Source organism: Aedes albopictus, chromosome 1 (genome assembly GCF_035046485.1).
Source record: "Aedes albopictus strain Foshan chromosome 1, AalbF5, whole genome shotgun sequence".
Lineage (NCBI taxonomy): Eukaryota > Metazoa > Arthropoda > Insecta > Diptera > Culicidae > Aedes > Aedes albopictus.
Genome location: NC_085136.1, coordinates 291783935 through 291809717, shown reverse-complemented (window position 1 = coordinate 291809717; position 25783 = coordinate 291783935). Strand labels below are relative to the sequence as shown.

Sequence of the window (25783 nt, the reverse complement as noted above, 5' to 3'; positions counted from 1 at the left end):
TGCTCATCATTCTACCAATGGACAGGGTAGAAAAGTGACAGCAGCGCAACGACAACCAGTTCGATATAGTAGAATTGTAATAGAATAAATTTAGGCGCTGTACAAAGTGTAAGTACAGCTTCCATTTGAAATCGCTCACGCAGTGCCCTTATGTCAGTTAGGTTACTGCCGTTCTACGCATAGTTGTCCCATGTTATATGGGATTCCCATATAACATGGGACAATTAAGCGTAGGGCGGCAGTTAAGTGCTTTATGAATAAAAAAAATGAAAAATTATTTCTGATACTGATTCGGTAATTTATTTTTGGAATACTTTAGGAACTCTTTTGGGCATTTTTTTTCAGAAATTTCTCTGAGGAGTCGTTTTGGGATTTTCCTCTTTGGAAACATCTTCATTTTTACACATTTCTTTTGGGATTTTTCCATCCAGTTCGAAAAGGATTGGATTTTTTTTCTATATAAATTCGTTCCTCAAGCAATTATTCTTTTGGGAATTTCCTCGACAATTCAATTGGAATTCGTTTCACAGTTTCCTGAAGAACTTCCTATGGTAGTTTCTTTAGCATATTCTTTGAGAGTTCTTGCGACTCCTTCTTTGTGGTTTATTTAGGAAATACCTTTGGGAAAATTCGATGAAACTTTCTTCAGCAATCATTTTCGGAACTTCTCAGGCAACAATCTCTTGACACACTCCTTCGGTAGTTCCTTTGGAATTTTTGTTTGGACATTTTTTTGGAAACCATAAATCCTTTAAAAACTTCATTGGTAACTCTGCTTTGATACTCATTTGAGGATTGTTCATTCTACCCTTGGGTAAATATTCGGATTAAATTTTATGAATTTCTTTGGTAATTCTTTTGGAACATTCTCTGACCATTCCTTGAACGATTGTGAGAATATTCTGTTCGAAGCTGCTCAGACGATTCGTTTGTTTTTTTATGATTCGGTAATATATTTTTGGAATACTTTCGGAAACATGTTGGGTATTTCTTCGGCAATCCATATCGTGATTCAAAAAAAAAACTCCTAAAGAATTCCCGGAGCAATACTGGAGACAATCCTGGATTAACTTCTGCAAAAATTGCAAAAAAAAAAAAATAAAAACTCTTTTAGTAATTCTTTCGGCACTTCCTTTGCGTACTACTTTGACAATCATTTTAGTAGAATGCAATAAAATTTTCTTCGGCATTTTTTTTAAATTCTTTATTTAGTTACCTCTGAAAATTTTTTTTGAGTTTTTTTTTTGTGAATTTCGTCGGTATTTCATAAGAAATTTCTCAGGCAGATTCTATAAAAATCCTGAGGTATTTCCTTTTAAAACTTCATCAATAATCAAATACGGTAATTTTTTATTTATTTTTTTCTGCAATTCCATTTTGGGTGCGACGTATAAATTTTCATGATTTCGAGAGAATGGAGCAGAAAAAAATAGCTGCAGTATGTATCAACTGATGTGGCCGCTCCAGAACACCTAGAAAAGGTTCTGCGGGGGCCTCTCAAACACAATAATACACGAAATAATCACTTTTAGCCATTTGGCAAAATAGGATTGTTTTTTTTTCTTTGAAAATTTTCTTGGAAATTTAGTAAATTTTTAAGAAATCTCTTCAGCAGTCGGAAGTTCTCTCTCCTGGAAAAAAATCTGGACTAATTTATGAAAAAAATATCCTGAAGGAATTCCCTTAGAAAATACCGGAGGAAAACTTGCAGGAATTTCCAAGGGAACTACTAGAAGGATTCCCGAAGAACTCTTGCAAGACATACAGAAGCAACTCCTGGATGAATTACCGGAGAAACTCTTGGAGAAGTTGCCGTATAAACTGCGCAATACATCGACATTCCAAACTAAAAATATCACAGATGACACTTTTTTCTGCGGTAGTAAAACGAATTTTCTCGGTGAAGAAGTTTTTCCGGAACATGAAGTTAAACACTAGATGTTGCCTTTTCAAACCATTGTTGATTTCTAATCATGAACTTTTCACAAAACTATCCCGTTTTCTAACAATTAACGTTTTTGGTGATTTTTCCATACGATTTGACAGCTCTTGACTACCATGCTTCCGTGAGCTTGAGGTGAGAATTTGAGAAAGTTGAAAACCGAGAGTAGCACAGACGATGCATTGAATACAAGTGATGGTGTCACCACCGGGCTGTCAGCGCTGGAAACTAGATGCTATAAAAGCACAGAGAACAGACATCCAAGTCCGCTTCCAAAGCTGTGTAAGGAATTTAACGGTCATTTGAAATGGCAACACAAGTGGCAACTTCGTGGTGGTGCTGCTGTCACAAAGTTCCCACGCTGTTGTCGGTGGTGAATATAAAACTTATCTAGATATGCGTACTCACCACTGACTGTGGCAATTTGCCGCATAGGTGGCTGGTGCTCTCCATCCTTGGTCACGCAAAATGCTCGCCAAGTCACACTCCACCTGGTCGGCCCATAGTGCTCTCCGCACTCCACGCCTTCCCGAGCAGATGAGAATAACAACAGCATAACAAAATGTGTTATTTTGGCAATATAACTGCATAATGGAATTAGTTGTTTTTATGTTATTAACATAACATATTGAGTTATAAACTTGTCTGTCATAAGCGGCAAAATAACAAGTCACATAACAAAAATTTGTTCCTGGACAATCAATTGAATAACATGTTTTGTTAGTGTCAATAACAACCTCATAACAGTGAATTTGGGAAATATTTCAGGAACAAGTTTTGATATTAAAGAGCTATTGATAACATCCCGAAAGCAAAATTAGTTATGATATCAAACAATCGCACATGCTGTTGAATAGGATGCTAAAGTGGAGGCGATATGCGTACACTTTACCCGTGGTTAAATGAAATCATGCACGCATATGGCCTCCACATTAACATCCTTTTCTACATCATATATGACTTCGTGTTGGCTGAGAATGCTACACATATTTAGACTAGCATGTGAGAATGACGAACTTCAGTTTCTCTCTTCCCTCATAGGCGTATTTTCAACTATTCATGTAATCTTTTACCACAAATAGGTAGAACCGACTTCATCCTCTGGAACGACAAGGAAAACATGTGAAAATATAAAATATTTCTCTTATATTTTCAGCATTCGAATTTTGGTCCCCATACAGAGTACCTCCGGATCATTATCATCGTTTGACCAATTCTTTTCAAGATTACGGCTCAGCTATGGATTATTTCCGGGAGAGCCTTTATTAAGTTTTAAATATTGTTTATAATGTTTTTCGAAAAGATAAAGAGGTTTTGTGCCTTTTTGAGAACGATTTCACGCATAGTTTTCGAAATCACTCAAAGGGGTTTTTCCCTCTTCCCAAATTTATAGTTAAAAATAAATAAATAAATAAATAAAATATTTCTGAAGCATAACTCGCGAAATACTGTAAATAACGTTGTTGAATGGCTCCAGAGGCACGTTATCCTCCATTTGGGACATTTGTGCCATTAAAAATATACATTTTAAATACATTTTTGTTGTATAAGAATGGAATCAACCATTCTTAAGCAAACTTTAGCTTAAGAAACTTATTCTGGCACGGACTAATTAGTGGACTGTAGATTAAATGTCCGTCCAGACGCGGGTCACTTCAGAGGTCCTTGACCTCTGCCTTCGATCATCGACCTTTCTCGTAAAAAATCACTGCACTACACGGACTACGACGTAAACTTGAACTTTATTCTCGACCGGACCGAAAACGAGACGCGTGTACCACAAGTGATGGTTGGTGGGCTAACTAATTTATTTGGGGTTTCTACATGATATCTTGCCCGACTTCGGGATCGCTCTCTCGAGAAGCGAGAGTTGGTGCTCTTCTCATGAGCGGCTTAGATGGGGAAACTGATCTAAAGAGATCAGAACCAGTGGTTCACAATCTCGGACCGAACATGCCGGCCGCCTTGAAACCAGACGGGTTTCAAACAAGAGCTTATCTACAAATTTCATTCGAGTTTCTACTTCTACTGATCTTCACTTGCTTACATCTAACAATATTGGAATATGTTTTGGAATTCACTTTGCTTCTGTTGCTGCTGATGATGAACTTCGCCGGCCCTTGCCGACGGGACATCGCCACGCGGGTGCGTGCGGAGGGGAACTGCTGATGGACTGCTACGTCTATGCGCCTCCGGCGCCGATACGCGTTGACTTCGGGCTCACGTGGCTATCTCCAGGAATGCCGTGCCGGGTGCACAGCGGGATGGCTTCTTCTTCTTCTTATATGGTGGCTTGACTGGATTCGGGGGCTTCGGAGTGACTTCAATGGGCTTCACGGTGCTTCGTTTTGGATCGGTCGGGGTCATCGTCTGGCACGACCTTGCGCCACTCCATCGGTTGATGGCTGGCTTCCTTCCTTGCTGCTTGCGGTACTTCGTAGTGGTGGTGCGTATGGTGGTGGTTTGGTTGGTGGTTTCCTCGAAAAGGATTGGATGTAGTGGTTGTGCGTAGAAATTTGAAAACCGGAACAACTTACCTACCCAGGCAAGAACGGCGCCTGAGGATCCTCCGTAGAGTGTAAACCTGGGTGGTAGTCTCTGCCGGGCGTAGGTGCTTCTGCGGTCGGATGACCACTCTTCTTTGACTTCGTAACTTCGTGCCATCGATTCGCTGATCGGCAATGCGAGCTGGCCAAGCTCACTGCCAAACGGTTGACGACGGCTGTTGGAGGGGTTACCATGGATTCCTCCGGATTAGAGACGGTAGCGAACGCTGTGGTGCTACCAACGATATGCAACGATTAGAAATTTGCTTAAATCTTGCAATGACCCGGTGGTCACCGCCGACGCCTTATGCGCCGAGACCTTCACCATACCAAATGACGTACACAAGACATGCACAGACGATACCAACTTGACCTTGATTGCTCTTGAGACGATTGAAAAAACTTGGATGGTGCCGTAACACCGGTGTGTACTCGGCGAGTGACTTATGCGGGTGAGAGTTCAGGGCTCTCTTCGTTGTCTCGGATAGGAAGAGGACAGACCTTCGAGATTCCTCGATCGAAGCATCCGTCTTTAGTGCGGACCGTGACGACACGAATGTTGCCGTCCGACCCTTCGAAGACCTTGACGACCCTGCCTAAGTGCCACTTTAGAGGAGGGGCATTCTCGTCCTTGAGTAGGACCATCGTGCCGATACGAATATTGTTCCGCTGTTTGGTCCACTTGGTGCGGTTGTGGAGATCTGAGAGGTATTGTGTAGACCACCTGCTCCAGACCTGCTGTGACACCTGCTGAGCAGTCTCCCACTTCGACAGGCGATTGGTGGGAAGATCCTGCAAATCAGGCTCCGGGATGGCAGTTAGTGGTCGCTGAACCAGGAAGTGCCCTGGAGTTAGAGCCTCGAAATCGCTGGGATCACTGCTGATTGGGGTTAGCGGACGTGAGTTGAGGACCGCTTCGATCTGCGCCAGTGCAGTCAACATTTCGTCCACCTTCAAAACCTTTGTTCCAACAGCCTTCTTGAAGTGCCCTTTAAAGGACTTGACCTGCGCCTCCCAGAGTCCGCCGAAGTTTGGCGTACGGGGAGGGATGAATCGGAACTCGATGCCATCGGAACTGGTCCTTGATGAGTATCTCTTGGAACTTCTGGTCGTGGAACAGTCGATGCAGCTCGGTTAGTTCCCGTTTCGCTCCGACGAAGGTCGTTGCGTTATCGCACATTATCAAATGGGGCTTGCCACGACGAGCTGCGAACCGTTTTCATTTGTTTATTTGTTTTTACTATCAACAGGCTAACTTATGCCCTAATGATATTGGATCTACATAAAATCAATTTAAAATTATTCCTAAGTACTGCCCTTGACAGGTGAAAGTCGAAACCGTCAGCAACCCTATTGAAAAGTCTAAGAAGGCCACCAAGGGATCCGTAAGCGGCATAGTTCGTGCGACGGACAGGAATTTCCAAAAACCGGTGATTTCGTAGAGCTCTACTTTGCACATGCAGTTGGATATTGGTCAGCAAAACCGGGCAATCGACCCTTGATGTTAACACATCAGAGATGAACAGAGCTCGGGCCACATTCCGACGAATCGCTAAACTGTCCAAATGGATGAGTTGACAACGACTCTCGTAACTGGGTAGACGAAACGGGTCTCTCCATGGAAGGCGTCGGAGAGCGAAACGGATGAACCTTCGTTGTACAGCTTCAATTCTATCCACTCCGTTGCAGTAGTAAGGATTCCATACCGGCGAACAATACTCTAAAGTTGAGCGCACCAGAGAGCAATACAACTGCTTCAGGCAATAGATGTCGGTGAATTCTTTCCCGACACGGAACAGGAAGCCGAGGTTTCTTGACGCCTTTCCGACGGCATACGATATGTGCTGCTGAAAAGACAACTCACTATCCAGCTGCACACCTAGATCCTTAATGCAATTAGTCCTTTCAATGGAAGTGCCGAAGAGATCGTAATTGAACTGCAAAGAATCCTTTTTCTTCGAGAAAGTTATAACGGCACACTTGTTGGGGTTTACTTTCATCCGGTTTGTAGCGCACCACTCTGCAAAATTGATTAGCTGTTGCTGGAGAAAGCGGGCATCGGCAGGTGAACTAATTTGAAAATAAATTTTCATATCGTCGGCGAAGGACAAGCGAGGAACCTTCAATTTCTTATTAACATCATTGAAGTATATAAGAAAGATCAGGAGACCAAGGTGGCTACCTTGGGGAATCCCAGAAGGAGCATCAAAAATACGTGAAGTTACATCTCCAATTCTTACGGTGAGCTGGCGGCCGATGAGATACGAACGCAGCCAACTAACAAATCTACCGCCGAAGCCTAGTTTTGCTAATTTGGCAATCGCAATTTCATGATTTATGCTATCGAAAGCGGCCGAGAGGTCCAAATAAAGCGCATCAGTTTGTTTAGCTTTACAGAAGCCATCAATTATATACGACGTAAACGACAGAAGATTGGTTGTAGTAGATCGCTTTGGCATAAACCCATGTTGATTTTCATCGATGTAGTGACGACAATGGCTAAAGATCGGCTCAAAAACCACAAGTTCAAACAGTTTAGCAACTGAGCTCAGGGCGGAAATACCACGGTAGTTCTCGACGCACATTTTATCCCCTTTTTTATGAACAGGGAACAAAAATGCGGATTTCCATAAGGTAGGAAACTTGCCGCTGGTTAGCGAAAACCCAAAGATGCGTTGGAGAGCAACGACCATGCTAACGGCACACTGTTTCAGCAAAATGGGCGGGATCCCATCGGGCCCCACGGTGCAAGCAGCTTTGAGTTGGTTCATGGCCCGCATGATCATTGATTCATCAACCTCGATGTGTGTAAAAGACTCGCCGAGAAAGGGCACGTCTTCGACTGCAGCTTCGACTTGTCGGGGAGTAATTGCTTCATTAGAAAAAACGCTTCCAAATTTATCGGCGAAAAAGTCGCAGACAGTTTGAGGGTCAGAGCTCCAGTTACCATCGTGTATCATCGTGGTGGGCAGGCCAGCTTCCTTTCTTTGGTCGTTTACGAACTTCCAGAAAGATTTCGGGTTTGATTTCAATTTCGATTGCATATTTTTAATATATGTTCGATAGCAGGATTGGCTCATGCGTTGATATGCATTGTTTAGTCGAACATAATAGTTTCTTAACGACAAAGTCCGGTGCTTGGAATAATGTCGCAACGCTGCCCTTTTTGTAGCTTTCATTGATCGTAGCTCCGCTGTTTGCCATGGAGCATGATTGTGCTCAGAACTAACTCGCTTCGGCACATGACGATCAATTACGTAATTCATAATATTGGAGAATGTTTCCACTGCAGCATCAACGTCGTCATTATCTAAAACATCTACCCAATATATGGTCGATAGGACGTCAGAAATGGTGTTAAAGTCCGCACGTTTGAAATCGTAGTACACTGCAGCGGCAACTTGACGGAAACTGTACCTCGCCCGGTCTTCGAGAACTAGGTGGAGAGCAGGGTGGTGACGAGCGAGTTTGACGAGCGGAGCAGCAGCCTCAGAGATCACAGGAGCACGATCGGCGTTGCTAACGAAACAAAGGTCTAACATCCTTCCGTTGGCGTTCTCGACGTGGTTGATTTGCTGCAACAAATTGGTGTTATACGAATCAAGCAAATGAATAGTACTTGATGAAAGCGTAGAGCGATCGGAGTCGGGGTACAAGAAACCATGCCGAGAGGGCTGCCATTTTATACCGGGAAGATTGAAGTCGCCGAGTATCACGATTTCGTCCACTGGTTTGAGGGTTGAGCGTATTGATGCAATTGATTCAATGTGTGCTGCTATCAAGGATGAATCACTAACGCGGTCGGGGGGTAGATAGACTACGCATATGAAAAGTGAACGATCTACTAGACGAATTTCGACCCACACTTGTTCGACACTTAACCACGAGTTATTCGGGACCATGCGCGGCTCCAATTTATGGCGAATTGCAAGAAGAACTCCACCGCCAGAGGTTTTGTTACTGTTGGATGAACAGCGGTCGCAGCGGAAAACGGTGTACTCGTTATCGAAAACCTGCGATGATGCGGTTCTGTCGTTCAGCCACGTTTCAGTAAGAGCGATAATATCGTAACTATGATCAGCACTGGCCAACAAATATTCGTTAACAGTACCGTTCATTCCACCCACATTTTGGTAGAAAACATGCAAGTTTGTGGCATGCCCGTTATCACCACTATTCCGATCATAAACTGAAACTTGATCACGACGATGAGCTTCAGTGGTGCCGGACGAGTCGACAGATGGCACGGGATCGCAGCCGGTAGATCGTGTTGAGCTAGAATCGGAATGGTCTTCAGGGGTAGGTCGACTGACAAAACACGCATACTTGCCTGGAGGTGCAGGCTGGAAGACCCCTTCCAAACCGCCGCGCTTGCTTAGCGCTGCTAGGAACGCTTGGGTGGTTAGGTCCATCACCAGCTCCAGATGGACGGCCTTCACTACTAGGCAGACAAAAATCGCTACGTAGCACTTCACTGGACTCGCTCGACGATTGGGGTAGTTGACTTGGAATGGACCGCAGTAGTCCACGCCGACGTTCATGAACGGTGGTGCAGGGTTGACTCTCGCTGACGGGAGATCAGCCATCAACTGGTCCAAAACTTTGGGCTTGCTGCGAAAGCACGGGATGCATCCGTGAATCACCTTCCTGGCCAAACTGTGGATGTGAACTGGCCAGAACCTTCCGCGGACCGCCGAAATCAGCAGCTGCTGACCGGCGTGAAAGAGCTTGTAGTGGAAGTGCCGTACAATCATCGTTGCGAGAGGGTGCTTGTGGTGTAGAATATAGGGATGCTTGCGATCGGACGATATCGATGCCTTAGAGAGCCGGCCGCCGACGCGCATCACGCCGTCACAAAGTTGTGGATGCAGCGCAGCGATATTGGACGAGTCGTGAACCGATCCTCTTTTGGCCAGCTCTTTTAGCTCTTGTGGGTAGCATTCCTGCTGGGACAAGCGAACTAGAGCGATAGTTGCCTGTTCCTGTTCCTCGAGCGTCAGGGGACCAGTTTTCCTGGACGGCCGATTGCATTTTTGCGAGTTGTGCCGAAATCGAAGCAGCTGGAAATGCAGGTGTTGGTCGTTCTTCCAGCATGGCCGAATCAAATTCTGCATTGGGGGGATAACCTGCGTCTGGCCAAAACTGTTGGTCTTGAGCCAACCACTGCGGGCCTTCGAACCAAAGTGTTTGATACTGAAGGTGTGCTGGCGACATTCCACGGGAGATAAGATCTGCCGGGTTCTCGGTGCCCGGGACATGGTTCCAAACTCCATCCTTGGTGAGATGCTGGATCTCCGACACGCGGTTTGCTACGAATATTTGCCACCGTGAGGGTAGCGAAGCCAGCCAGCACTTGACAATCATCGAGTCTGTCCAGAAGTACGCTGGAAGGTTCGGGTGGATCTGGCTGTACTTCTCGTACAGGTGACTCAGCAAAAGTGCCGAGGACAGCTCGAGGCGGGGGATACTCATCTTCTTCTTTTTCCTCTGGAGGCTTTCCAAAGGTGCCACTCGTGATTTGGAGGTGATCAACCGGACAGTGACAGTGCCATCCGACGCAGTACAACGTAAGTAAAGGCACGCGCCGTACGCAGCTTCCGATGCATCGCAGAACCCGTGTAGCTGCACTTCTGTGCAGTCGTTGCTGACGCCGAGCCAGCGAGGAATCGATAGGGACTCCAATGCGACCATGTTCTGCTTGTATTCCATCCACATTTCCTGCAGAGACTCTTCGAGAGGATCATCCCAGTCGCATTTTAGCAGCCACAGCCGCTGGATGAAGATTTTCGCTTGGACTACAACTGGCCCAACCAGGCCCAGTGGATCAAAGAAACAAGCAGCGTCGGAGTGAACACTGCGCTTCGTGATGGAGGAGGAATTGGATCTCCACTCGGGGAAAGCGAAGCAGAAATCGTCGGACTGGGTGTCCCATCGCAGCCCCAGAGTCTTAACCGTTGCGCTTGAGGAGTCTAGATCCAGGACTGACCGCTCGTCTCGTAGATGCTTGGGCAAGGTCGAAAGCAGCTCCGGTGAGTTTGAGTTCCACTTTCGCAGGGTGAAACCAGCCGTGTCAGTCAGCTCGATGACTTCGTTCATCAGCTGCCGTGCTTTGGGGACGGTGTCCGCTCCTGACAACATATCGTCGACGTAAAAGTCCTCTTGGACAACCCGAGCTGCAATCGGATGCGTATATCCACTGTCTTCTCCCAGCTTCTTCAGGCACCTTGTGGCCAGATACGGAGCACTCGCAGTGCCGTACGTGACCGTCAGCAGTTCAAACGTCTTCACCGATTCCTCCGGCGTGTCTCTCCAAAGGATGCGCTGTAGATGTTGATCTTCCTCTGGAACCCGGACCATCCGATACATTTTGGCTACATCGGCGATGACGGCGATCCGGTGTTGACGAAATCGGAGAATTGTGGATATCAGATCGTTCTGAACGACCAGTCCCACCATCAAAGCGTCGTTGAGCGAGATGCCGCTAGAAGTCCGACACGACGCGTCAAAAACGACTCTCAACTTTGTTGTTGTGCTGTCCGGTCGCAACACCGCGTGATGCGGCATGTAGTACACCGGATCTCCAATGGCTTGCTCTCCGTCGACTTCTTTCATGTGGCCCATCAGGAGATATTCATGGATAAACTCTTTGTAGGACTCCTTAAGTTCGCCGTTCAGGGCGAACCGCTTCTCCAAGCCGATGAACCGCTTCATGGCTATTGCACGGGACTCTCCTAACCGCTCCAGCATGTGCTCCTTCTTTGGCAGGCTTACCACAAACCGGCCTTCTTCGTCCCGAGTCGTTGTTTGCTTGAACATTTCTTCACAGGCTGTTTCTTCCACTGAATGGGTCCGGTTGACATGACAGGTCTCCAAGTCCCAGAACTTAGCGATCATTTCCTGGAGGTCTGCTGTCGAACACACGTAGCTCGCTGTTGTGGGAAGCGAGCTTGCCATTTCCGGAATCTTTCCAGACACGACCCAGCCAAAGACTGTTTCTTGTAACGTTGGTCCGCTGTCGCTCAGCTTTCTTCTTCCAGTCTGCAGTAGATCGAAGTAAAACTCCGCCCCGATGATCAAGTCTATCGGACCAGGCTCTCCGAACGTGGGATCTGCTAAAACGATTTCAGATGGGATCTCCAGCAAATCCATCCGCACAGGTTTGAGCGGCAACGCTTGGGTGATTTTCGGCAAAACGTGGAACTGCATCAGTTCACCGAACGAGGAGATTGACGAGTGTCTTGGTTCGATGTTCGCCTCCACAGATTTCGTTGAGGTTGAGCTGCTGTTTCCGATACCTTGCACCTTCAGAAAATTCGTCTTGGCCTGGAACTTCAACTTCTTGGAGAAGCTACTGGTCATGTAGCAAAACTCCGAGCACGAATCCAGAAGTGTCCTGGCTAGTGCGGTGTTGCCAAAACGATCTACCACCTTCACGACAGCAGTTGACATCAACACTTGACGAGTTGTCGTGCCAAAGCCGTGTGGTGATTCAGTGATTTCGAGAGAAATTGCAGGTTGTGGGTCAGTGGTGGGTTGTGGGTGAGTGTTTTGTGAGCGAATCACCGGGTATGATGATGTCGGTTGTGTCTGTGTGGCTGGTTGAGTAGATGGTGTTTGTGTCTGGCTTTGTGGTTTCGTACGGTTTTGCTGTGACTGTTGCTGGTGTGCTGCTGGAGCTGCACTTGGTCGGGTTTGCGCTTGCGGAACGGGGTGAGGGGCACTAGTAGGAACTGGTGGCTTCGCTGCATAACTGCTGCTCGACGGCCTGTCGAAATGAAGCATCGTGTGGTGTTTTCGTCCGCAGCGGGTGCAAGAACCTCGGGAGCATCCTTCGGCGAAGTGTCCTGCCGCAAAGCAGTTTCTGCAGAGTCGCTGCTTGTTGATTTGCTCCGCCCGCTGAGCAACAGTCATGTTCTGCAGCTTACTGCACTTGAACGGCAGATGATACGTGTCTCCGCAAAACAAGCACCGCCGCTGCGACTGGGCCGACGTGTGCGTCGTCGAGAACCGAGGTGGAGGGCGTTTGTCGACGTCGTGAATCTTCGCAGGAGCAATTGACTGCAGCACTGCGCACTGATCCCTCAAAAACTGCATCAGATCGTCGTACTTTGGGACGTCTTTGCTGTTGTGGCGCGTCTCCCAATTGCGGAGAGTGGTTTGATCGAGACGAGAACACACCATGTACGCCAATATCGTCGACCAGTTGTCCGTCTGCTCCCCAATCTTGTTCAACATCAGCAGATTTTTGTCGAACTCACTGATGATGTGACTTAGCGCTTCGCAGTTTAAAAAGACACGGACACGTTCAATGCTTCCAGTGAGCTTTTCGTTCTTTGAAGGAAGCACGACACTAGACAACGGACTAGCATGCAACGCCCAGTGGCACAGTCGAAAACTTTTCCTGACAGCTGCGGCGGGAATCGAACCCGCGCTCCTCAGCACTATGCGACTAAGAGCTTGGTGACCCTAGCCGCACGACCACGGAGCCGCACAAAGTTCTCTCTGCGCATTGGCTCAACGGCGAACAATGCGTCCAGGTGGGCCTTCACGATGAGCTTCTTGTTCTCGTACTTCTTCTCCAACATTTTCCAGGCCACCTCGTAGTTGTCGCCCGTTAGCTCCACCGAATTCAGCTCTTGTAGTGCTTCACCGGTGGTCGAAGACCGCAAGTAGGTAAACTTGTCGACGTCTGCCAGCTGCTGGTTGTTGTGGATCAGGCTTCGGAAGGTATCTCGGAATCCTCCCACTGAAGCTCGGAAGCTTGATGTCCTGCAGTTTCACCCGGGATACTGGCTGAACTTCAACTACATTTTCGATGGTGGCTCGTGGGGTCTCCTTTTTTGGCCGCAGCTGAATCAACGCGGCCTTCACTTCGAAGTATTGCTCCTGAACGTTGTACAGCGACTCCTCGAAGCTCTTCTTCCGCTTTTCTCGCTCTGATCGGGTGTTTTCAGCTATTTTCACTTCACTAGCACTATCTTCATCGTCGAAATACAGCTCAATTTTCCGCCGAACGCTGTAGAACTTCTTCATAGCCTCCTCTAAGGTCTCCAGGCGGACATCGATTTGGATTTCGTGCTTTCCCTTCTGGAACTCATTCACAAAGCGCGCGATGCCATTCATGATGCCGACTAACTGCTTTTCTTGCTTCTTCAGCTCCTTATACTCCTCCATGGTCACCATCTTCACAGTTATCTTAATCACCCACAAATTTACAGTACTGTTGGATGATCACTAATGGTTCGTGGCACTTAATGTTCACAGCACAAGTTCAAACTTTAGTTCGTGTTCATATCAATCACATTTCACTCAACAGCAGTACTGCAAATTTGCCAGTTAAGTTTATTGATTCACTTCACACCACTTTTCATTCACTGAATCAGCTTGACTGCGCGAATCTCGAACACTGCTACCGGAATTACTCCTCCAAACGTTCCGCGCGACCGACCGAAAACCAGCAATTTGACAGCAGGGGATTACAGCGGAGAATGACGACGAGCATCGAAAACCAACGACAAGACCAGACTTTATTATCCAAGGGCAATCCAACTCAATCCAGGCCACTACCCGGAAGAAAACGCTCAAAATATAGTTTCAAATTTATTCACCCAACTCGAACCCATTACATGCACCCAACCACAAAAACCATGCAAAATACTCCCTTGACGGCAATCGGGATGATTCCGTATCCTCTCGCACGCAGTGTAGCTCCCCCGACGGCACCTTCCGTAGCTCGCCGCCGGTCAATCTTCACCTCGATGATACGACGAAACTTGCAAAACACCGCTGATGCACTTTCCTCCGTGTAAGCACCGGCGTGGTGCACTTGACCAACGGCGACACAATACCGGTGATAATTTCACTGCACAATTGCTTTCGTTGTCGCTTCTGACCCTACGCGTGTGCGCGGGAACGTTTTGTTCGGTTGGCTTGGGTTGCGACACAATAGCACTTTTCGATTGCGTTTCACAACCGTAATTAGTTTTATATTTTTGCGAAAAGAATCGCCACTTGCACTATGTCACTTTAGTCCCACCGGTCTTAATCCGGCTCGAAGGACCATATTCTGGCACGGACTAATTAGTGGACTGTAGATTAAATGTCCGTCCAGACGCGGGTCACTTCAGAGGTCCTTGACCTCTGCCTTCGATCATCGACCTTTCTCGTAAAAAATCACTGCACTACACGGACTACGACGTAAACTTGAACTTTATTCTCGACCGGACCGAAAACGAGACGCGTGTACCACAAGTGATGGTTGGTGGGCTAACTAATTTATTTGGGGTTTCTACATGATATCTTGCCCGACTTCGGGATCGCTCTCTCGAGAAGCGAGAGTTGGTGCTCTTCTCATGAGTGGCTTAGATGGGGAAACTGATCTAAAGAGATCAGAACCAGTGGTTCACAATCTCGGACCGAACAAAACTGTTGTTCAGTTACTTCTGTTCCTTGGGATAGCATGAAGTATCTGTACACTCTCAATGATACAATAATAATCAAACTTGTTCCACAACAAAATGTAAAATTGAAATATTATTTAATGGCTGTATACCAATAGCTTGGTCATAACCAAATAAGATTGTCCAACAAAACATGTTATGGAAACGTAATGCCTTCATAATACAATAATGACAAAACGAGATATAAAAACAGGTTTTGTAATTTCGTAGTTATTAATTTGGTATTCCCCTCTGCTCGGGTTCCTGTGCCAACCGGATCAGTTGCGAACATCAAGTTTGCAGGGTTGTTGGCTGGCATTCTTTCAACATGCCCTGCACATTGTATCCTTCCGGCATTGGCCACGTGCCTCTGGAGCCGTCCTACTGATGCCGGCATTGGCCACCTTCTGGATGCTGGGTTCGCCATATCTGAAATAACTTGTAGAATATTTTCCGAGTGAACTGCTACGAAAATTTTCGTTTAAATTCCTGGAGAACTCGTAGGAACTTTTGATAAAATATCTGAAGGGGCTTCAAGAAGAAGTAGAGATTTTTTATAATTTTTATTAACGTGTATTTTAACTTAGGCTAATTCTACACTAAGAAATCGAACTCCTTAGAGTATTCACAGAGGAACTTATGAAATAATTGAAGATGGAACTCATGTAAGAATTTTTGGAGAATTTCCTGGCAGGTTACTTGGAAGCTCTATTGAAGGGACTCTAGGGATATTTCCAAAATATCTCTAAGGAGAATTCTTGCAGGAACTCTTGGTAGAATTTCTAGTAAATCCTAGAGTTAATTATGATAAAAACTCCCAGAGAAATTTTCGAAGAAACCCCTGGAAGAATTCCCGAATGAATTCCTGAAGGCATTCCTGAAATAATTTCTGATGAAATTCTGGAAGAAACTGCTTGAACTCTTGCAGAAATTGCCGACGGAGCATCTAGAGAAAAGCCCGAACGAATTCTTTGAGAAGTTCCGGAATGATTTCATTGAAGAATTCACGGGTAAGTTATTGAAGCGATTTCCGAAAAATCACCTAAAGGAAGCTCTGGGGAAATTCCAGGACAAACTTCGGAAAGAATTACCTAAAAAATGGGGTATTCCCAGAGGTATTTCCGAAGGAACTGTTTGAGGAATTCCCTAGAGAATTCCTGGAGGCAGAATGGAGGCATCCAGAAAGAATTGCCGAACAAAACCTAGGTGGAATTTGAAAATGAATTTGTCAAGAAACTCCTGAGGGAATGCTCAAAAGACCCCTGAAAGGAATTTAAAAAGAAACACTTGATGGAATGTTTGGGCATCTTCTGAGACAACAATCTTAGAAAGCTCCTCGATGAGCTCCTGGAGCAATCTCCGAAGAAACTACTGAAAAAATGCGGCTCCTGAAGGAATTTTCGAAGTAACTCATGTAGACATTGTTGAAGTAGTTTCTGGTGTAGAGTATCTGATGATATTCTTGAAAAATCCACAAATAAATACCTACAAGGTAAATTCCAAAAGGAATTTCTGCTGAAGGAATCTCAACAAGAATTCTTATTGCCGCAGTTTCGGAAGGAATCGCTTCCATCAGAATCCCAAATGGAATTCCTGTTTCCGCAATCCCAGAAGGAATTATTTTTCTTCAGAGCAACAGAGGAATCCGTGCCGAATCACAGAAATAATCCCGGAAGGATTTCCAGTTGATGAAATCGAAAAGATAATTCCGGCTGGAGAGGGATTTCCTCGACATTTCATTAATGAAAAAAAAATCGTTAACGGATTCCTGTAGGAATTCGGGCTAGAGAAAGCCCTAAACGGGTCGCTGAAATAGTTTTAGCCGGTCCTGAAAGGTTACTCCTTAGGCAATTTGTAAATAACATTGGACACTTCTCGACAGTTCCATCTCCTGAAAGATCTTATGGAGAAATAATAAAAGAAATCTGGGTGAATTCCTGAATAAATTCCAGAGGAATCCCTTGGAGGAATGAAAAAAAAAACTGTTGGAAGTCATCCCGAAAGAATTCCTGTAGGACATCTAGAAGCAACTCCTGGATGAAATCTCGGAGGAGCTCCTAGAGAAATTCCTGAAACAACTGGTAGAAAAAATGTTGTTTACACAGTTCAAAATTGTTACATCGAGTTCGCTATAACAAATTGACCTGGGTGCAGTATGGAGCTTTCTTACAACTTTGCGTGCAAGAAATTCTTTTATGTAAAATCGAATGAAATAAAATGGAAATTTAAACGTTCTAATATTTACGTCAAGTGTAGTTTTCCGGACTTCTTTCTGTGTAAATTCTGGGACGAACTTTCGAAAAATGTCGTGATAGAATAAGATTTCTCAAATCCCTCCTCCCCCCATAAACCCTTACGTAAATTATGAACGGCCTCTTGCCGGTGAAAGCTGAAGTCGATATCTAAGTTGACGCAGTATTGTGGTATCCGCTTTACTTCAGGTATTCCTTTAGGGTTTTTTTTCGGAATATCTCCATGAATTCCTCCAGGGGTTCATGCAGGTATTCCTCTTCGGATTTAACCAGGAATTACAATCGGGCAGCCTCGAGAGATCCCGGGATAACATCAGACGTTTCCCCTGGTATTATTCTAATAATTCTTTCAGAGATCTTCTGGAATACCTCCAGGGGCGCCTCTAGGAATTTCCTCCGAAATCCCTTCAGGGATTCCCCCGGTATTCTTCCAAAGATTCCTCAAGGGGTTCATCTCGAGATTTCTGCAGCGATTCTTCTCAGAGTTCTGCCAAGAATTCTATATCGATCTAGGGATTCCTGTCGAGATTTATCCAAGCATTCGTCCTGGAAATCTTCCTGGAATTTCTCTGCCAACAAATACTTTTTTGAGATAATCTTATCTGCAATGTGACTAAATAGACGTAAATCTCTTGTTTTTGTTTCCAGTTATAATCCAGAAAACTTTCCATGTATCGATCGTCACTATTTTCCTCTGTTTCATCGCCGGAATCCACACTTTTAACACCTTAAAAACGCTTCTAATCAGATTATCTCATCGCCATAACCGAACCTGCAATTTACGAAAATAAATACAACCAATCTTCGACCGATTCGGTGGTTCTCCATCGTCACGCTGAACAGTTTTCGACTGTTCAGAACCATCGTCATGGTTAGTACCTTCATCGATTTCAATACATGCAGCAGGAGCAGGAAGCAAAAGGGAGGTCCACTCTGGAATGCCCATTATCACCTTTCGGACAGCAGGGAAGACAAACACACAAGCTTGTAGTTTTCGATGACTCGTGTGTTGTACCTTGGGCTGAGCGCGAGAATTCCTCTGTGGGGTCACATAATGCCATAGAGGTGAATTTACAGGTGTTATTCGATATGACGTAGCCTTTATATTGCGTTACACGGATTTTTATGTGTTTTCTCAATTTGTTAGTCTGTAATTCTTCAAATTTTGTTTTTCTTCTAGCCATTTTCTGTATTTGCTTCATAATTTTCTTTCTATGTATATGTTTATGATTGTATGATTTTTTTTGTTACAAATGAATGATTATCATTTATACGGCTATGTGTTAATTACAATAAGGGGCCGTACACAAATTACGTAACGCTTTTAAGGGGGAGGGGAGGGCTTTTGAAGAACGTGACAACCCATACAAAAATTTGCGAGGTCCCATACAAAAAGTGTGACATAGGGGGGAGGGGGGGTTGAAAAAGGTCTATTTTTGCGTGACATAATTTGTGTATCACCCCTAATTGTTATTTCGAAGATACTGTGACTGTGAGAAATTTTCATAGTTTTCTTTTTCCACAATGCTGGTAAATACGTAGAGATCAAGTTTAGTTTCAAATACACTTCATGCAGTTGTTAATCTCTACTTCTAATACTGCGTACCATTTGTTCATCAAAATGTACATTCTATCGATGTTATCCTAAAATCTCAGACCGACAGCGGCGCTGTACACATGTTAACGAATAGCTTTTATCTAACATGTTTGATCGGTAATCAACGTCGTCGGTCGCTGCGCTGCGCTGGATGGGTGTAGAACTCGTTTCAATGTTGCGATGTGAGATGCCAATCCCTACATACGAGGAAAGGGGTTCAGTGGAACTTGGGGGACATGTTGCCACCGAGCTACTCGACGACGACGGTTTTGGATGGGATTGAGAGAACCAAGATTTCAGAACAGAAGACATGATGGCTATCTCGGAGGCAATTACCAACATGACAACCAGCAGGGCGATGACGATGACGACGACGACGACTACGATGATCTGACAGAATTATGAAAACAAACAACAGTCATCAACCGTGAGAGATACAAATCAGATGGATTGTGGTTATGACATGAGTCTGTGCTTTCTCCACATTTGGACATTGATAATAAACGCATTTTTTCACATTGTGTCTTATATAGCATAGCTCAATATAGTATAGTATGAACACTTGCTGGCTACGCCAATGGAAATCTTGACATAAATCCAACCCTACCATGGCTTCTTAGAGACCTGTGGGGATGGCAGAGTTTAACTATCTCTCAATTTCTACATTTCTCCATTTGTGTTGTGTGATACGGGACGCCGTGTTAACTTTCCTATCTTCCCACTCTTTCTAACAATTTGCCTCGCGATTTTGAAGATGGTAATCTCGATTTCTATCGCACAGAAGAGGCTGAAAACCAATCAGCATATGCACTGCAAGTGAGCATACACAATGATAAGTTTTTGTTCCATAATATGAAGTAGAACATGAGATTACCATCTTAGTAGCAACAGAGCAATGGCGGATATTTTCTCGATCGTCCCGTTCGCCCTTATCATTGTCTGCTGATAGGTCAATAAAAAAATCGTTGTTAATATCGCCAAAACAACACTCGTAAATATCACCTTGGCTAGCGTCCACCTAGCGGACCAAAAAGTCCGCTTTCTCATTTCCCTGAATCGAGCAATGTGAAGGGACCCTTGCAATAGTAACGGTGTATGATGGTTTGGAAAAAAACACTCAAGACTTGGCGTATTCCATTCCAGCAGTACGCTTAGTGACTCATCGGCTTCATTGGCCGAATAGCCTCCAGAAAGCTTAGACTGTAAAATTGTAAATGTGCAATTCTTTTTCCAGAAGTTCTCCCAGGAATTATTCTAGGGACTCTTCTAGGAATTCCTGTAGGCATTTCTCCACAAATTTCTACTGGGATTCGTTCAGGTATATATGCTTGAATTCATTCGAAAAATCATGCTGCTTTTCATTTAGGAATTCTTGATGGAATCTCTCAATCACCCTGCTAGGGTTACTCCAGGAGTTCTTCCAGGATTTATACAAAGATTAAGTTCCTACTATTATTACTAGCTTTAGTACTTCTATAATAGAGATTCCTACATTTCTCGAACGATTTTCCCAAAAATCCGCCCAGGGATTTCTGTTGGTATTCATCCAGAAATTCGACTTATGATTCCTCCGGAAATTTGTGTTGATATTTATCCAGGGATTGAAGCTGTGGTTTCTCAAACAATTGTCCTGTAAGTATTCCTCTAAAATCCAACCAGAGATGTCAGAAGGAATTACTGCAGGGGTTCCCTGAGGATTTCCCTAGGGATTTCTCTTGTTATTTCCCCAAGAATTCTTTCAGGCATTTCTCCAAGGATTCATCCAAAAATTTCAATAGGAATTTCTGTTGGTATTATTCCAGATAATAATCTTGGTATGCCTCCAGGAATATGTGCATTGTCTGTTAATATTCCTCAAGAAATCCTCCTTAAGACTCCCTAATAATTACTGCAGGGATTTCTCATAGAAAACTTCCGAAAATTCCTCCTGTGATTTCTGGACACCTCCAGGCATTTCTCCAAGGATTACTCCAAGAATTCCTCCAGGAATCTTTGTTAGTATTCCTCAAGGAATTCCTCGAGGAATTCCTCTTGAGATTCTTCCACGATTTTTTGTTCGACCTTCTACAAAACGTCTGCTACTCCTGCTAAGATTCCTCAAAATATCCCAGCTGAGATTCATCCAAGAAGTACTGCATGGATTTCTCTAGGAATTCCACTTACGATTGCTCTGGGGATATATCCAGTGACCCCTTCAGGAATTTCCTTTACAATTCCTTCAGCGAATCTACTTGGGATTCTTTCAAAAAATCATTTAGTGATGTCTCTAAGAATGTCTTCAAGGATTCCCACAGGAATTCTTCCAAAAATTGCATGCAAGGATTCCTACAGAAATTTCTCATGGGGTTCCTCCAGAAATTCCTTTCAATATTCCTTCAGCAATGTCTGCAGGTTTTTCGCCAGCAATTACTGCTAGTGTTTCAATGGAAAATGCTCTTGAAATTCCTACTAAAATGCATCCAGAGATTTCTCAAGGGATTGCTCTATGGATTTTCCAGGGATCGTTCCATGGATTTCTCTCGAAATTTCCTCAGGTGTTAGTTTGCATGTTTCTTTTGATATTTTTTTTTTGAAGATTTCTGGAAGGATTCTTGTAGGATTTTTTTTCAGAGATTTCTCCATGGATTTCTCTAGGGGTTCTTTCAAGAATGTTCAAGAAATTGATGAAGAGTTTCTTTGCGACACTAATTTTCACAAGCCGAAATTAATAAAAAAAAAGCCAAAAACTAGACGACTTTCGCCTTTTTCGGCTTTTTTTTATATTTCGGCTTGGCGAAATTAGTGTCGCATCCCCCTCCCTGTTTAAAATCAATACTCATTGTACTATTTTTGTAGCCCAATATGACATTCAGATTTAGACTCAATATTAACTTTTACTTTTCTTGTTTATTTACAGGTAATCATTAGTTCCTTATCTCTTTGCATCAATCTTAATCCAGGTGAGTTTCTGTAATTGTATTACTTTTTGATTTAAAGAAATCGAAATCGTGTTCAGAAAAGTTGTTCAGGAAATACCAGCTTCATCGTAGCGGAAGTGTTTAATTGAAGCAAGGGTTCGTATATTCGCCTCATTTCATCCATATTCACTCCTCTTTGTTGAAGTGAGTCGAGAATGGTGCAACAAACCGGTAGTCCTGAACGAACAAGCAACTCCTTCACCAGTGTGATGCGCTTGGTGTCACTGCGCTAGACGCTTGGCATTGTTATTCGTTGCTCGCAGTTTGGATCAGAAGCGAATAAATGAATGATGAAGGAAGATTGGGAGAGGCTTAATCGCTTGCGGTGCGAATGAAGACGAACGAATAACGGCCATTCATTCGCCAGAGGTTGCTATAGTTGCTGACAAGCAGGCACACAGTCAAAAGTGACAACCGTTTGCTGCAAAGCGGTTTCCAAAGTGAAAATCTGGTACCGTAATTTGAAGTTCCGTCAACATTTTTAGACAGAAATCTGTACATTCCTAGCGTGCGCGTGTGCACTTGTTAACATACATACATTTATTTGTTCAACATCACATTTAAGACAAGACATAAATCAACAATAGTACGCCACAATACTCGGTTTGTGGCTGCCGCTCTCCATCCTCGGTCGCGCCCAATACTCGCCAGGTCACGCTCCACCTGGTCCGCCCATCGTGCTCTCTGCGTTCCACGCCTTCTTGTGCCAACCGGATCAGTAGCAAACACCAGCTTTGCAGGGTTGTTGTCCGGCATTCTTGCAACATGCCCTGTCCACCGTATCCTTCCGGCTTTGCCACCTTCTGGATGCTGGGTTCGCCGTAAAGTGCAGCGAGCTCGTGGTTCATCCTTCTCCGCCACACACCGTTCTCCTGCACACCGCCGAGGATCATCCTTAGCACGCGTCGCTCGAAAACTCCGAGTGCTTGCAGGTCCTCCTCGAGCATGGTCCTTGTCTCGTGTCCGTAAAGGACCGCTGGTCTTATTAGCGTTTCATACATGGCGCATTTGGTGCGTAGGCGAATCTTTTTCGACCGCAGTTTCTTCTGGAGCCCGTAGTAGGCCCGACTTCCGCTGATAATGGGCCTCCGAATTTAACGGCTCACGTTGTTGTCAGCCGTCAGTAAGGATCCGAGGTAGACGAATTCCTCCACCACCTCTAAAGTATCCCTGTTGATCGTAACACTACAACCCAGACGGATCCGGTCGTGTTCGGTTCCGCCTACCAGCATGTACTTTGTTTGTTTGTTCCGACCTTTGCTGCTTCGCGTTTCAGGCGGCTGTACAGCTATGCCACCGTTTCAAATGTTCTGACGATAATGTCCATCTCTTCCGCAAAGCCCACAAATTGACCAGATTTTGTGAAAATCGTTGCCCGGCTCGTCGCATCACACCTTCCAGAGCGAGGTTGAATAGTAGGCATGAAGGTCCGTCACCTTGTCGCAGTCCCTGGCTAGATTCTGGTGAACTGGATAGTTCACCCGAAACCCTTACGCAGTTTTGCACACCGTCCATCGTTGCTTTAATCAGTTTAGTCAACGAAAGCCGATTTCGTCCATAATTCTCCATAGCTCTGCGCGGTCGATACTGTCATAGGTCACTTTGAAGTCGATGAACAGGTGATGCGTTGGGACCTGGAATTCACGGCATTTCTGGAGGATTTGCCGTACGGTGCAGATCTGGTCCGTTGTCGACCGACCGTCGATGAAGCCGGCTTGATAACTTCCCACGAACTCATTCGTTTTAGGTGAAAGACGACGAAAGATGATCTGCGATAGCATTTTGTTGGCAGCATTCAAAATAGTGATCGCCCTGAAGTTCTCACATTCCAAATGGTCGCCTTACTTGTGAATGGGGCAGATTACCCCTTCCTTTCACTCCTCCGGTAGCTGTTCGCTTTCCCAGATCCTGGCTATCAACCGGTGCAGAAAGGTAGCCTACTTTTGTGGGCCCATCTTGATGATTTCAGCTGCGATACCATCCTTACCAGCTGCTTTGTTGGTTTTAGCTGGTGAATGACATCCTTAACGTCCCTCAGCGTGAGAGTTGGTACATTTCCGTCGTCCTCTGCACTGGCGTCGTCGTTTCCTCCGTTGCCGTGGTCTCTCCTGTCTACGTTCTCGACGACATTCAGGTGTTGATCGAAGTGCTGCTTCCACCTTTCGATCACCTCACGTCCGCCCGTCAAGAGGCCTCCATCTGTATCCCTGCATATTTCGGCTCGCGGCACGCAGCCGTTGCGGGATGTGTTGAGCTTCTGATAGAACTTACGTGTTTCTTGGGAACGACACAACAGTTCCATTTCTTCGAACTCCGCTTCTTCCAGGCGGTGCTTTTTCTCCCGAAAGAGGCTGGTCTGCTGTTTCCGCTTCTGTTTGTAACGTTCCACGTTCTGTCGGGTCCCTTGCTGCAGTATTACCGCCCTCGCTGCGTTATTTCCCTCTAAAACCGTTTTGCTTTCTACGTCGAACCATTTGTTCCGTCAATTCCGTTCCACGTCCCCGATGGTACTCTCGGCTGCGTCGTTTACGGCTGCTTGCACTGTACTTCAGCAGTCCTCTAGTGGGGCCTCATCGAGCTCGCCCTCGTTTGGCAACGCGGCCTCGAGATTCTGCGCGTATGCTGAGGCGACATCCAGTTGTTTCAGTCGCTCTAGTTTGTACCGTGGCGGTCGCCGGTACCGTACTTTGTTGATGACGGAGAGTTTTGGGCGCAATTTGACCATCACCAGATAGTGGTCGGAGTCGATGTTGGCGCCACGATAGGTCCTGACGTCGATATTGTCGGAGAGTGCCGTTCGTCCATCAGAACGTGGTCGATTTCAGATTCCGTCTGCTGTGGTGATCTCCAGGTGTAACGATAAGGGAGACTGTGTTGGAAAAAGGTGCTACATAAGGCCATATTTTTGAAGACGGCGAAATTAATGAGTCGTAGGTCGTTTTCGTTCGTCTGCTGGTGGGCGCTGAACTTACCAATCGTCGGTCTGAATTCCTCCTCCTGGCCTACCTGAGTGTTCAAATCTCCTATGATGATCTTGACGTCGTGGCTTGGGCAGCGATGGTACTCGCGTTCGAGCTGCGCGTAAAATACGTCCTTGCCATCATCAGTACTTCCGGATTGTGGGCTGTGAACGTTTATTATGCTGAAGTTGAAGAATCGGCCCTTGATCCTTAACCTGTACATTCTTTCGTCGATCGGCCACCAACCGATCACGCGCCTCTGCATAGCACCCATCACGATGAAAGCTGTTCCCAGCACGCGTGTGTTGCCGCAGCTCTGGTAGATGATATGATTACCTCTAAACGTTCGCACCATGGATCCTGTCCAACACACCTGCTGAAACGCGACGATGCCGGTCCTTCTGTAGATCGGTAAGTATGCGGGTGCTCCCAATGAAGTTGAGAGATCAGCTGTTCCACGTACCGAGTTTCCAATCGCAAGTCCTTTTTGTTCACTGGGGTCGTTGCCGTTGGTCTCGGTTCGTATTATTCTGTTGCTAATTTTCCGTTACAATGGTTTTTTTACGGCTGGCTCGTAGGGCCTGACACCTACCGCCTACTTTCCGGAGGACTATAGTGCATAGTTGAGCTTTGAGTCCTTCCCTGGCACTCGAACGTTGATCAGCCGCCCCTAACATGGGGATCAAACGCTGTTGTGAGCCGCTCCTCCTGGAGAACAGACGCTCAGGTTTGCCGAAGCAAACCCCCCCCTTCCCTGTCAGCCTATGACCAAAGTTCCCACCGGGGTTGGTTACCCGATCTTCCCTAAGGTTGCTCGTAGTTTCCGGCCGGTACCACGAGGAAGTAGGGATAGGAGTTGCTGGGCAGAGGCTAGAGGATCACAATGGGATCTGAATTGCCGTGCCATACACTTGTTTCTTCTGCGGAAGTATATAGTAGAGTTGCTGAATGCCTTGGATTTTCAGAAGATTTATAGAGAACTTTCTGGAGGTATTCTGGTGCACAGGTGGATATCATAGATTAATTACTTCATCACTACTACTCAAGCATTACACATGTTATAATAGAGTTACGACAGCGCAAGTTTTGG

At 45.4% G+C, this 25783-nt stretch overlaps 1 protein-coding gene across 1 annotated transcript; it reads right to left on the bottom strand.

The window, feature by feature from the left end:
• Positions 1 to 5479: 5479 nt before the first annotated feature.
• LOC134291954 (uncharacterized) lies at positions 5480 to 13671 on the bottom strand. The gene is made up of 6 exons (XM_062860459.1): positions 13297 to 13671; positions 12965 to 13184; positions 9757 to 12764; positions 8355 to 9692; positions 7859 to 8063; positions 5480 to 5694 (listed from the first exon to the last, which is right to left on the bottom strand). The coding sequence occupies exons 1-6, from the start codon at positions 13669 to 13671 to the stop codon at positions 5480 to 5482; spliced, it is 5361 nt and encodes a 1786-aa protein (XP_062716443.1).
• Positions 13672 to 25783: the final 12112 nt, after the last annotated feature.